Source organism: Ursus maritimus, unplaced genomic scaffold (assembly GCF_017311325.1).
Source record: "Ursus maritimus isolate PB19 unplaced genomic scaffold, ASM1731132v1 scaffold_2, whole genome shotgun sequence".
Taxonomy (NCBI): domain Eukaryota; kingdom Metazoa; phylum Chordata; class Mammalia; order Carnivora; family Ursidae; genus Ursus; species Ursus maritimus.
The window spans coordinates 49,214,156-49,227,908 of NW_024424452.1; the positions used below are offsets into that span (position 1 = coordinate 49,214,156).

A 13,753-nucleotide genomic window follows, 5' to 3' on the forward strand; every position below is an offset into this window, starting at 1 on the left:
ATTTCAGCTCGATATAGAAAAGAAGGTACTTCTTCATAGAAGGAAGTGTGCTTAAGTCCCGTAGGTACTGGGGCTATGTCAGCTGCTCTCCTGTTAGAAGAGAGGGCAGGTTCTTTAAATAGTGTCCCCCTCAGTAGAATGTAGTCCATTTAGAAATCAGACCCACCACTCTGACATCATTACCCAGGACTAAATCACTGAATGTTTCAGATTTATCACAAGGGAATATGAGCATAATGAATTATTTTAAACTTTTAACCAAAGGCTTACAACCCAGTAGTATTTTATCAACCAAATATATATTTTTAGCCTTGTGCACTTCAATACCTCGTGTAAGTTCTAATTGTTGTGCCCATTGCAGAAAAAGAAGACCACCATAAACTGGGGTTGGAGGTATTATTTGGAGTCTTAGATTTTGCTGGATGCACTAAGAATATAACCGCTTGGAAATATTTGGCAAAATATCTGAGACAGACTTTAATGGGGTAAGTAAAAGACACAGTGTTTATTACTGGCTCAGCATCAATAACATTCCCCAGTATTTTAGCTGGTATCTCTCACTGTTTAAATCAAGTTCTTTGCTTATGTTTTTTGATTTCTTGAACTGTGTCTTCAGCTGTTCTGAGTACATCAGAAGCAAGAAAATACAGTCCCAAGTAAAACATACAAAAATTCTATTAAGATTTTTTATGCTATCAAAATAAGTACTGTATCTTACCACTGCAGTATTAGGGAAGATGTACATTTTCAAGTTGGAAATGATGGCATAAAGCGGTCATTCCCACTCTTTGCTAGACTCTTTGTAAAGCTCTTGGTGATCTGTGTGTCATCATCTTGTAAAATCACATAGGAAGCAGCTTTTCTCCCAGCTGTTTTTCAGGAATTTTCAGTGGGGCTTTGAGGGCCTCATAAGATCATCGTAGGTTGTATTCATTCAACAAATATTTGTTAAGTCCATTGTGAGTTGGATATCTGAAGCTTTACCTGTGATCATGATATCATTAGTGCCACATTTCAAATGAAAGTACGAGTGAGTGGTCCTTGTCATTTTTACTTTGTGAGAGGAAGGGATATCACAAAGTTAAGTTTCATTGATTTATCATGTCCATCTTAATTGGTTAGAAGCTTCATCATCAATGGGAACTTGTGTCAGCCTTCAGATCTGACTTGACCTTGGAGATGGAAGAGGGCTGATTATAAAATGTTTTTGGTGTGATAACTATAAACCACTTTCCACATCGACAGCAGCATATAAACCCCAACTAACTGTAAGATTTGTGAAGGCAGAGAAATGTACTGTTCAGTATTTTAAACCTCTAGAAGTTCTGCCACAGGGCACACATGGGTGCTAGTAAGTATTTGCTCAATTAAGTTATTGATGAACACTTAGTATTGTCTGGGTCCGACTGTCAAACCTGTGTGTTCACATATTTGTATAATATTGCCATCTTACTTTGAGTAGTAATTCTTTGTAGCGTATAAAGTAAGGTTTTAAAGTAATTTTAACTAATAATCATAATAGCTAACATTTATTGAACATTTACTAAGTACAAGACAATGTGCGAAGAGCTTTATATGAGACCACTATACTCCTGGGCCGGTTTAATCTAATAACAGTGCTGTGAGATGGGTACCCTTAATAGCTTCACGGAAATTGAGGCTCAGAGAGGTTAAGCAACTTGCCCGGGATCATAGATAGTAAATGGAAGATCTGAGATTTGAATCCAGGAATTTGAGTTCAGGGTGTGTGCTGTTAACCACCGTGTGTACCAAACTGGCTGTTTGATTAAATGGAAAGCAGAAATCAAAGAGGACTAAAAAGGATTTGCTTTCATGCACATGCCATATATACCATGGATGGCCACACTCAGAAATTACTTTGAGAACATCTTCCTCGTCATCTTTCCACAGACTTTTCTTTTTCCCCTGACTGGGAAAATAACTATTTTGGGGGGAGGGATCTGGACAGGTGTCTCAGAATTTCTGGGATTGCTTCCTGGTGCCAGTGGCCGTCGTGACTTGGAGCACGTTGAAGCACACGGTCTTACGTGAGGCTGGCACTCTCCCGCTGTGACCATGTCACCAATCTGGACATCCCTGAAGCAGGGAAACAGGTGCACAGACCTGTTCTTGTCACATTTCTCGAAGCGGTTGTACTTTTAGAGGTAGTGGAGGTAGTCTCAGCAGATGACAATGGTCCTCGGCATCTTCATCTTGGTCAGTCACCACACCAGACAGAATCTGCCCACGATGGAGTCGTGACCAGTAAAGGGGCATTTCTTGTCAGGATAGGTGCCCTCAGTGGCCTCCGTGGGCGTCTTGAAGCCCAGACCGATGTTTTTGTAGTATCGCAGGAGCTTCTCCTTGCCCGTTCCTCCAAGCAGGACCCTCTTCTGGTTTTGAAAGATGGTTGACTGCTTTGGTAGGCAGGCTCAGTCTGAATGTCCGCCATCTTCCCGGCTGCCTGGAAAAGGACGCCACAGACTCTTCTTAAGTTCAGATTCTGGCAGTATAGGTCCACTTTCATCTTTGACCTTCCCTTTTGACATTTTTCTTTTCTAGGAATCACCTTGCCTGGGTTCAAGAAGAGTGGAAAACCAGGAAGAACTGGTGGCCAAGCTTTCACTTCAGCTCCTTTTGGGCAAAAAGCGATTGGAAAGAGGATAAAGCATTGGCTTGTGAGAAAGCTTTGGTAGCTGGAATATTGTTAGGAAAAGGTACGGAGTTTTGTGTTCTTCTTATCTAGATAGAACTTTTGGATGATTCTGAAATTACAAAGTATGGCCATTTGTTCATGCCACAGCTTACTGGGTACGGTGCCCAAGGACATTAGAGGCCGGAGAAATAACCGGTGAATGGGAAAACGAGTATTGAGTTGGGGCCAGGTGATCTGCTTGTTGGGACTGTCCGTGGACTAGAAGCAGCAATTTCATCTTGTTGATTGTGGTGGTTGGTTTTAATGCTGTAACTTGAGTATCTTTAGGGGCCAATTAAAATAGGGGATGCAGACTGTTTTCACAACAACTGTATAGAAAGTTTACTGATATTATTTACCTTACGGTATTAGAAAGAGAAAAATATTCTTTGCTGACCTCATTGTTGTATGTTGCTCTCTATTATATTTACCTATCTGTTCTATAAGGATGAAACATATCTCCCCATAAGAAAAAGTATACCTCCTATTAACTTATTTAAAAATCCTCTTAAAAGAAAGGGAAATCGATCTTTTCTCTGTGGACTGTCTTGGCTGTTAAGACTCTTCCTGCCATATGAGGACAGAGATGGACGGGACCGCTGCTGGGTCTGTCCAGAGATGAAGTGAACGTCTTGTGTCCATGAGTAAGCAGTCTGTTGCTAGAGAATTCGGAGTACCCTAAAGAGCTTCTTCAGCCTGGTTTTAGATATGGTTGATACTATTTTGGAATTAGTATTCTCTCTGAGTGTTTCAGATGGTTACTAAGGTTAATAAAATGCCAGTTTTTCAGAGGAAAGGGGCAAATAAATACGAAAGCAAGCGTAAGATTTCTCAACACACGCCGAGGAACAGAAATGTAATTCGGACTGTGATTTTCTGCCTCCTCATGAGCATGGAGGCATCTAGTACAGGTACCTAAAGGTGTCTGTGTTTGAGCGGAGTCGGAAAACCTAGCCTGATTTCCCAGTTCTGTCACCTTTCCCTGTCACTTCGGTCAAACAGTTAACCTTTGGGAGGCTGCTCTGTGAGTGGGCTCTGCGAACACCTGTCCGTGTTACTTACAGGATGGTCGTAAGCATCAAGTGAGCTTCACATCGAAGTGCTTTATACAGTCAGAAGTACTCTGTGAATATCAGGCATAATCATGGCGGAAAAGGGAGTCCATCTCTTCTTTTGGGCCTTGGTGTCTGGGGTTCAGTCAGTCTGTTCAGGAGTTGAGCTCGGTTTGGTACGTGCTCGGGTTACCCTCATTATATCACAGGATTCAAATTCTGGTCATGGTTGCCTTTGCTTCATGCTTAGAGTGGGGTATGGTAGCTGCCCTTCTTCCCGTGCTCTGTGAAGGCAAGCCAGGCCCTTCCCTTGTGACTCCACGTCCGGTGGCTCATGAGGAGGTAGGAGTTTGTAGTTTATTTGGCTTTTTCTCTGTGTTAGGGTGGGAGCAAAATTCTTTCCATCTTTCTGTATTCTAGATAGAAGCAGAGGTCTGTTTTCCAAGTATTTTGCTTTTGCTAAAGTGGTAGGTGTGTTTAGAAATACAGTCTATTAACACTACTGCTTCCCAGCTAATAAAATATTAGTGATTCTGGCATACTGTTTTTGGGGATAATAAAATGGTTACTGTAGGTACAGTATATATCCTAGCAATTTCCCAGAGATGATGGATGGATAGATACATGCTGAGACTATAATGAAATTAGTTTTTCTTAGGTGATTTATGGTCTCGCTCATTTATCAAATGTTTTTTTTTAAATCTTGTAATATCCAGTTTATGTATTTTTTTTACAGAACTTTGATTCATGTCTGAAATATTTAACCAGGGATCTACTTAGCATGGTAAGACTAGGAAAAGCAGGTAGAAGAAGGAACTTCTTCTTCTTCTTTTTTTTTTTTTTTAAGATTTTATTTATTTATTCGACAGAGAGAGAGACAGCCAGCGAGAGAGGGAACACAAGCAGGGGGAGTGGGAGGGGAAGAAGCAGGCTCATAGCAGAGGAGCCTGATGTGGGGCTCGATCCCATAACGCCGGGATCACGCCCTGAGCTGAAGGCAGACGCTTAACCGCTGTGCCACACAGGCGCCCCAGAAGGAACTTCTGTTGAGCACGAGGCACCTTTCTCAGAGCTGCTCGGTCACCACCTGGCTGCTCGCTAGGTGCTGGAATGGCTAGATGAGTTCTGATCTCTTCTGACCTGTGAGTTATTTATCCTAATCCTTCACCTCAGAGTTTTCTTACGGAGAACTTTCTTATTGTTACAGATGCCTCTTGGGCTGTTTTACAAGCTAACATTGAAAGGGAAGCTGTAGTAATTTGCTTTTGGAGAAGGCTCATTTAATATATGAATATGTGTATAACACACATATCACCTTAACTAGGACTTGGGAGGCCAGGTGGAAAGCTAGCAGAAGTATGTGCTCCAATTATGACAGATCAGAAACATTTTCATATGCAGGAAGCGTACATTTCATCAGCGACATCTCTTAGAATGTGCTCAGACTGGTATACATCATACAAATCCCCCCATTTCCATAATCATTAGTATGCCAGAGCTGAAGCAAAATTTTAAAAATGTATAAATATGCTTGAAGAATTGATAAGTATTAAAACTCTTTGTTTATTTTGTTTTGTAGGTTGCAGATATTTTCGGTTTATTTCCAAACAAGATGATCAAGTCTTAAGGAAAAAAATTAAGCAGATAAAGAAGTCAGTGAAAAAACACAGTGTTGTAAATCCAGGACTCTGAAATTGGATATTAGTTATTTCAGATGAGTAGCTACAGAATAGTAGCTCAGTGGGTAATTATTGAATGTATTATTTATTTGGTGTTTCTAGGAGATAGTTTATATGGCTGCAAAAAAGTTATTTTTATATTTTTCTATATTTTCTTTTATTATAATTATAACTAAAGAAACAGTCTCACTGCCTTTGTTCTTTGTAAATACATATTTTTCCTTTTTTGTACTGTGAAATATAGTATTTATTATGGAATAACTTCCACATAAGAAATACATTTGTGTAATGTATAGAGAATACAGTTGTATGGCAGTTACTGCCATTTGCAAATAATTTGCTTCTGGCTGTTGTATAATAAAACATAACTTGTAGTATTGTTAAGTGAATTTATATTCTTCTTGAAGATTCTAAATGATCCATGTTAGGTTTACCGTCATAAAGAATATATTGGGGGGCGCCTGGGTGGCTCCGTCGGTTGAGTGTCCAGCTCTTGATTTTGGCTCAGGTCATGATCTCAGTGTCGTGAGATCGAGCCCCTATTGGGACTCCACACTCAGCGGGGGCGTCTGCTTCTCTCCCCCTGCCCCTTCCCCTGCTCCCAGGTGCTTGGAAGCGCGTGCGTGCACGTTCTCTCTCTCTCAAATAAATAAATCTTTAAAAAAAAAAAAAATATATATATATATATATATAGCCAATATATATATATATATATTGGTCATGAGTTCTGTTGAGGAATTTTGGAAACAGAGAAGGATTTAGGAAAGGAATCCTCTTTCTTTTTCGATATTAAGATATGGCAGTCTGGGGCTAACTGACCTGACATAAAGCTACCTTTGACTCTAGAACACGAATTTGGGTCAGAGAGGGTAGAGTGGTGGCCTACTTTCAAAGGGCTCTAGTTTGTTGTTGTTATGCTGGGCACAGCAATCATTCCAAGCATCATGCTTTGGAACTCCTGTGTCCCTCACCTTTCTCTTGGAAACTGGGATGTGGCAGTCGGCGCTGGACAGTGGAGGAGAATCTGCCAGTGAAATAGTGTCAAGCGTCACCCAGTCAGCCTTGTGGGAAAGCATGGCGCAGAAGCCAAGAACAGCTTTCCTGGAACGGGAGCTGGAGCCTTATAATATGTTGTGATAACGAGTAGAGCGAGTGCTTCTTCCACACTGGCCCAGCTCTTACACCTTTATAGTTCCGATAACTTGTATTTGAGTTCCAAGAAGGCCCACTAACTTTACAGCAAGTCCAGTATTTAGTTGGCAAACCACACTTTTTCCCCATGGCTTATGTTCCTGCTAATTTAAAACCATCTGCAAGAGGGGCATCTGGGTGGCTCAGTTGGTTAAGCGTCTGCCTTCGGCTCGGCTTGGGTCATGACCTCGGGGTCCAGGGATGGAGCCCCGCATTGGGCTCCTTGATCAGGGTAGAGTCTGCTTCTCCCTCTCCCTCTGCCCCTCCCCCTGCTCATGCTCTCTCCCTCTTTCTCTCGAATAAATAAAATCTTAAAAAAAAACCCATCTGCAAGAGAATTGGGGGACAAATTATGCTTTGTCAATACTGTGATTCAGTATTTTATACTTAGTGAGATGGCTATCAACGAGTAACTGCTCGCCCTTAGAATGTACATATGAAACAAGTACGTGCCCCGCAGAGCAACGGAAACGGTTCAAGCTACCGCATGAGTAGGGCCAGCTTTACCGCTGGGAGTTGGTGAGTCGGTTGTGTAGGAAGTTCTGTAGATCAACATGACAGGGATGAAATCCCCAGACGACATGGACAAAATCTCAAAGCACAGGCCGAGATTGTCATGGCATCTGCTCCCTGGAACCTTTAGTCAGAAGCTATTCAATGGGATTGATGAGTTCTCAAGATCTCTGGCAAATGGAGGTGGGAATGAAGGAAATGAGTAGATATGGTTCTTGGTTTCCACACAAAGCTTAGTTTCCTAGAACTTTTATATCAGATGTTCTATCGCATGAGGCAGAGCAGTGCAAATCAACTATGAAATTTTTTTTTAGGTCCACTAAAGTCCATTTCATAAATTATTATGGCTAAAAGCCCACTTTGGGCCTTCCATTTTGTCTTACTATCACCAGAATCCTAAGGACGGTCCCTGTTTTACCTAGAAAAGAAGTGGGGTCTCACAGATTAAGTGACTTGCACAAGGTCAGAGCTGGTGGGTGTTGGCACCAGGACCTTAACCTGACCAGTGTGGTTCCAAAGATCACACTCTATCTGTGCTGTCTGTACTGCCTCCCAGTTCGGTCAGTGTTTATACCCTGCAGAGCACTGAGGTCGCAAGGTGAAGAATAGAGGGGATTCGTAACCCAGAGCCTACCAGCTCCAGCAAAACCTGTCCTGTCTGCCAGGCTCGGTAGGCTCCCCCTCTGTGTCCCTCCTGGTCCCTCCCTATACAGCCCCTTACCAAATCACTACATTGTTACGTTGTCTTTGTACATCTGTCTTTCTTGATAGTATATTATCTGGGCTTGATAATCTATCATCAGTCCCTAACAATTTCTAGCTCATTAATTACTGAGTAGAACTGAATGGAAATTCATGAAAGTTACTGACCCAGGGTGCCTTTGCCATTGCGAGTGGTATCTTGGGGTGCCTGTGCCAAGTATGAGGCCTCAGGAGACTGTTAGGCTTGAATTCTGGGTTTATCATTAGGTAGTTCTGTGACTTCTTGGGCAGGTTACTGAGCTTTCATAGTTCCTTTACCTGTAGCTGAGAGACAGTAGGATTTATCTCGGGACTGCTATGAATAATGAAAAATATAGTGAATGCATAGGATAATAATTAATACTTAACAAATCTTAAGTAAGTGACCATCCATCACGATGGTTTTAGACACTAAATAACAGGAACTAAATAAAGATAATTTAGAGTCTTATTTTCTCAGAGTGCCTGGGTGGCTCAGTTGGTTAAGCGACTGCCTTCGGCTCAGGTCATGATCCTGGAGTCCCAGGATCGAGTACCACATCGGGCTCCCTGCTCAGCGGAGAGCCTGTTTCTCCCTCTGACCCTCCCCCCTCTCATGCTCTCTCTCTCATTCTCTCTCAAATAAATAAAATATTTTTTACAAAGTCTTATTTTCTCCTAGAAACCTCTGAAATACAGAAATTGTATAATAGTCGAGTTAATGCTTCCCACTAAAATATACCTGTCTTTTAAGCTATGTACCATCCAGCCATCAACCATGGACTTGAGGGCTTCACACACATTTGAGCACCGTTCCTCCTTGCTCAGCTGCCCCAAACTCTGATCTGTGGCTCACCAGCTTAGTGGGACTGCCATGCTTTGCTTGGACTCTGGCCCAATGCACTGCTCATGAGAGGTTGTCCTCCCAAGATAGAGAAGTTAGACTTATCATAGAACTTCTTTATGAGTTTCACTTGAGTAATCCCAGGCTTGTGTTGTCTGTTGCCCACTACTTCGAAAACAGTTCTCGTATATTTCATCTAGATTAAATGATATGTAAACTAACTAAATCAAAATTAGGATCTTTTGCCTATCAAATGATACCTTTAAGAAAACTAAATACAGTCCATTAAAAGAAAAGTATTTGTGGGGCGCCTGGCTGGTTCGGGCGGTAGAGCATGTGACTCTTGATCTCTGGGTTTTAAGTTTGAGCTCCATGTTGGGTATAGAGATTACTTAAAAATAAATCTTTAAAAAAAAAAGTTATTGAGAAAAACATGTAAACATATACATTTAATTTCTACGTTAGTCATTAGTTCCAACTAATGACTGAAATGTTTATATGTGTTTGCGACACATGAACTGATGAAAGATTAAAATAAATTCAAATCAATAAACAAGACAAAGATCCCAATAGAAAAACATGGGCAAAGCACATGAATTAGTATTTCACATAAGAGGGTAAACATGGACCATAAACACATAAGTCAGGGAAATGCAACTCACTCTGTCGAATATATTAAAATGTACACTTTAAACGAGTTTATTACGTGGTGTGTGAATTTTATCAATGACAAAAAGAAACAAAACCAAAAAATCAATAAGCTTTATGGAGTCAGAAAGGTCTGGATTCAACAAAGCACCTCACTGAACTGAGCCTCAAGTTTATTCTGTAAAATGGGGTGATCGGAGAAAGTCAGAACATGGTTAGCATGAGTTTTGATGGATTGTTTTTCTCAATAAGTGGTAACACTTATTATTATCAACAAAAACAAAAAAGGAAAAGAAACTAAAAGACAAACACAAAACTAGACCATTCTTTAATGAAGGGGTAAGTGTGGCCTTTTTAGATCTAGCTATTTATTCATATTAATAGCACAAGGGCTTTTTCTGCTGGATTGAATTAGAATATATTTTAAATATTTCTAAAGGAAATAAGCAGACCCTTGATGGACGTGGTCTACAAATCCTATGACTAACATCTGACTAAGTTAATTTTTAAAAATGGATCTATTCGGGGTACCTGGCAGGCTCAGTTGGTAGAACATGTGACTCTTTATCTCAGGGTCGTGAGTTTGAACCCCATGTTGGGCATGGAGTCGACTTAAAAAGAAAAAAAAAGGTTAAAAATTAATCTATTTGAAACTCTTCCTCCATCCAAGATTCATGCTCCCAAAAGAAACAATCAGGCACCAAATAAAAGTCCCCTGCTCTTCAGTCCTACAGAGAACCTTCTCTATGGGATCCCTGTTGATACAGATGTAGTCTTTAACTCAGTGAATAGAGGCAGAACTTGAATTTCTGTCCTGTCCGCCCCACAGTGATAGTTGCCAGTTGTCTGCTTCAACCGCCCAGTATGCCTATACCAAGAATTCAGAATCTTATCAGCATGCCTGGATCTTCAGTCACCATACTTTTCAGTTGGCTAGCGGCCTCTGACACACATCTTTTCTAAATGAAGATAAGTAAAAGCGATTGCTGTACTTTCATGTTTTGATACATCGTGATGGAATGAACAAGATCTGGGCTATCATCCAGAACACCTAAATTTAATTTTTTAATTTTAATTTTTTTAAAGATTTTATTTATTTTAGAGAGAGAGAGCACGCAAGCAGGGGGAGGAGCAGAGGGAGAAGCATACTCTATGCTCCATGTGGAGCCTGACGCGGGGCTCAATCCCGCGACCTGAGCCAAAATCAAGAGTCGGACACTTAACCAACTGAGCCACCCAGGTGCCCCAGAACACCTAACTCTTATTGCCATTTTTCCCATCCACCCAAAGCATGACCCTGAGCACTTCATGGAGCCTGTCTGAGACTTGATTCACTTGTCTATACCTCGGGAATATAGTATATCCCTTGCTTACCTCAGAGAGTTTTTGTGAAGATCAAATGAGATGAGAAAATACTTTATAAACTATAATACAAGTGAATTATTAATACATTGCCTAATCTCAGACACACCTGTTCACTTTCATATGGTGAGAAAGCAGATAAACTGCGAGAGAAAACCATAAACTATATGTGAAGGGACTGAGCTAGAACATTCCTTTTTCAATTTTTTCTGTTCAATCCCATGACATGATGCTAGAATAAACACCAGACCTGAACCTCTCAACATTATTTTTGAAAGGCACTTGCCAGGGGTATCTGGCTGGCTCAGTCGGAAGGGCTTGCAAATCTTGATCTCAGGGTCATGAGTTTGAGGCCCATGTTGGGTGTAGAGATTATTAAATAAATAATTTATTAAAAAATAAATTTATTAAAAAATTTATTAAAAAAATAAATAAACTAAAAAAAAGGCCCTTGCTATATGAAATAGCATGTGTGTGTCTGCTACGGGTTGAATAATGCATCCCCAAAATGATATGGTGAAGTCCTAAGCTCCAGTCCTTCACAATAGTGACCTCGTTTGGAGATAGGGTCTTTACAGAGATAAAGTAAGGTCATTAAGGTGGGCCTAATCCAAAATGACCGGTGTCCTCATAAAAGGGAAAATTTAGACACAGAAACACATGGAGAATTCCATGGGAACACAAAGACAGGAATTGGGGTGACGTATCCTCAGGCTGAGGAATGTACAAGATAGCCGGTAAACAGATTCTTCGTGGCCCTGAGAGGAACCATCCCTGCTGACACCTTGACTTCTGTCCTCCAGCCTTCAGAAGTGTGAGGCACCTGCTGTTTAAGCCCCACAGTTTGTGACATTTTGTTACAGCAGCCCTAGCAAACTAATACACTCTTTTTAAAAATGTTCTGTTTGGGGGCGCCTGGGTGGCTCAGTAGTTAAGCATCTGCCATCGGCCCAGGGCGTGATCCCAGGGTCCTGGGATCGAGCCCTGCATCAGGCTCCCTGCTCTGCTGGGAGCCCGCTTCTTCCTCTCCCACTCCCCTGCTCATGTTCCCTCTCTCGCTGGCTGTGTCTCTCTCTGCCAAATAAATAAATAAAATCTTAAAAAAAAAAAAATGTTCTGTTTGCTTCCAAGGTTGGAGCTCAGGTGATTTCAGATACCCTGTCTCGTCCCAGCTTGTAGTTCAGAGTTATCTCCTAAACTGATCGAAGAGTCAAAACTTGTTTCCTGGTCTTCTCTACGTGTACCTTGTCTGAACACCCTGGCCAACCCTCATTAGGATTCTCTTAGCCACTCCAACCTGATGCCCTCTCCCCCTCCTGGGGATTCCTAGTGGCAAGTTTGTTCCTCACTGTTACCTTAATATCATCTGCCTAGTATTATTTGGACTCTTATTTTAACCTTTCTTCTCAGAGCATAAACTCCTTGAAAAAGTGTATTTTGTGCATCTGTTTTCTGTTAAACATTCCTCTTTCAGCATAATGCTTTGTGCATGATAATAGCATGTCGAAGGTAAAATTAATAACTGCATAATTATTATATAATCTCATGTATTATATAATTATATCTAAAATATTATGTAGTCCCATCTGAAATATTGCATCTTTTAATAATTAGAAATTTATGCTGTCACTATGTCTGTTGGGACTTGCTGGCTGATCTTTTCCTACTAATTTTGAAATCCCTCTTTGCCTAAAACAGTAAGATCTGATTTGTCCTGGGTGGATAGGAATTATTATGTCCAAGGTCTTTGTTGTTTCTCTTTCCTTCTTTCTTTTTTGAGTGCTGTGCTATAATTTTTTTTAAAGGATCAGTTGGTTTTTTAAAAATTTTATTTGTTTATTTTAGCGAGAGAGTGAGAGAGAGCTCGAGTGAGCACAAGTGGGGGAGAGGGACAGAAGGAGAAAGGGAGACAAGCAGAGTCCCCACGGGGCTGGGAGCAGGACTTGGGGCTCGATCCCACGATCCATGAGATAATGACCTGAGCTGAAACCAAGAGTCAGGTGCTCAACTGACTGAGCCACCCAGGCGCCCCTGTGCTAATTCTTTCTTTCTTTCTTTCTTTCTTTCTTTCAAGGATTTTATTTATTTATTTGACAGAGAGAGACACAGCCAGCGAGAGAGGGAACACAAGCAGGGGGAGTGGGAGAGGAAGAAGCAGCCTCCCAGCGGAGGAGCCTGATGCGGGGCTCGATCCCACAATGCCAGGATCATGACCTGAGCCGAAAGCCGACGCTTAACGACTGAGCCACCCAGGCGCCCCTGTGCTAATTCTTTAACCACAGTCATTAAGAATTATTTTCCAAGAAGGAGGCATTCCTTTTGAACTCAATTTTTGTGGCAAAGGGAAAACTGAGACATCAATGTCAATAAAAGATCTAAAAGTGCTTTCAGGTCCCACGTGGAATGAGAGAATGCACTCATTCTTACGCCTCATGGGGTCAGACTGTTAGCTCCCATTTGTGAGAAGGTAGTGGTGTGTGAATCCTCTGGCTGAAGTTGGTCCGTACGTGTGTTTGTTACTCCTCCCGCCCAAGGCTTCCAGAGCCATGACATTATCTAACCTTTCAGCAAACAACCTCATGGAAACAGCCCAGTCAGCAGTGAATCATGGATGCTGTGTTACGTTTTAAAAAGCAATGTTCAATTAGGGATGATATTGAACAGCACAAACGGGAACACAGGGCCGTGTTGTCGATTATTCTTAACCACTCCCTCCTGACTTTTCCCTTAGTTATAAAAATGTGTTTGTTTGTATTTTGAGTGCCATTGGGGGCCTTCATAATCCACAGCATTGTGAGCACACACGACTAGATGGAGCCTCCTTGTGCCCTCTCGATGACATCAGGGAAAGGCTATTTGGGGTGGTGAGCGGGTGCCCGCCATAGATGCGGAGAATGGTTGATTTCATCTGCATTTCAAAGGGCAATTTTTGCCCCTAAGGAAACTTCAGGGTGGAGTAGAACCATGGAAAGTACCAGAAGGAAAGTGAACTCAGGAACCTGCCTGATGCCTCTGCAGACTGATGCCCAGGTTCATGCCTCTGGAAACG

General features: G+C 41.5%; 1 protein-coding gene and 1 pseudogene across 1 annotated transcript in view; one reads left to right on the plus strand and one right to left on the minus strand.

Annotated features, from left to right (window-relative positions):
- Positions 1–5,800, plus strand: part of TAF1A (TATA-box binding protein associated factor, RNA polymerase I subunit A) — a 29,260-nt gene extending 23,460 nt beyond the window's left edge. Inside the window, exons 9-11 of the mRNA XM_040634485.1 lie at positions 362–485; positions 2,563–2,717; positions 5,327–5,800. Of these exons, the coding sequence (XP_040490419.1) occupies positions 362–485; positions 2,563–2,717; positions 5,327–5,439 (392 nt within the window). The 3' untranslated portion in view covers positions 5,440–5,800. The remainder of the gene's footprint in view (positions 1–361; positions 486–2,562; positions 2,718–5,326) is intronic.
- On the minus strand, positions 1,161–2,548 carry LOC103658213 (annotated as a pseudogene).
- Positions 5,801–13,753: the final 7,953 nt, after the last annotated feature.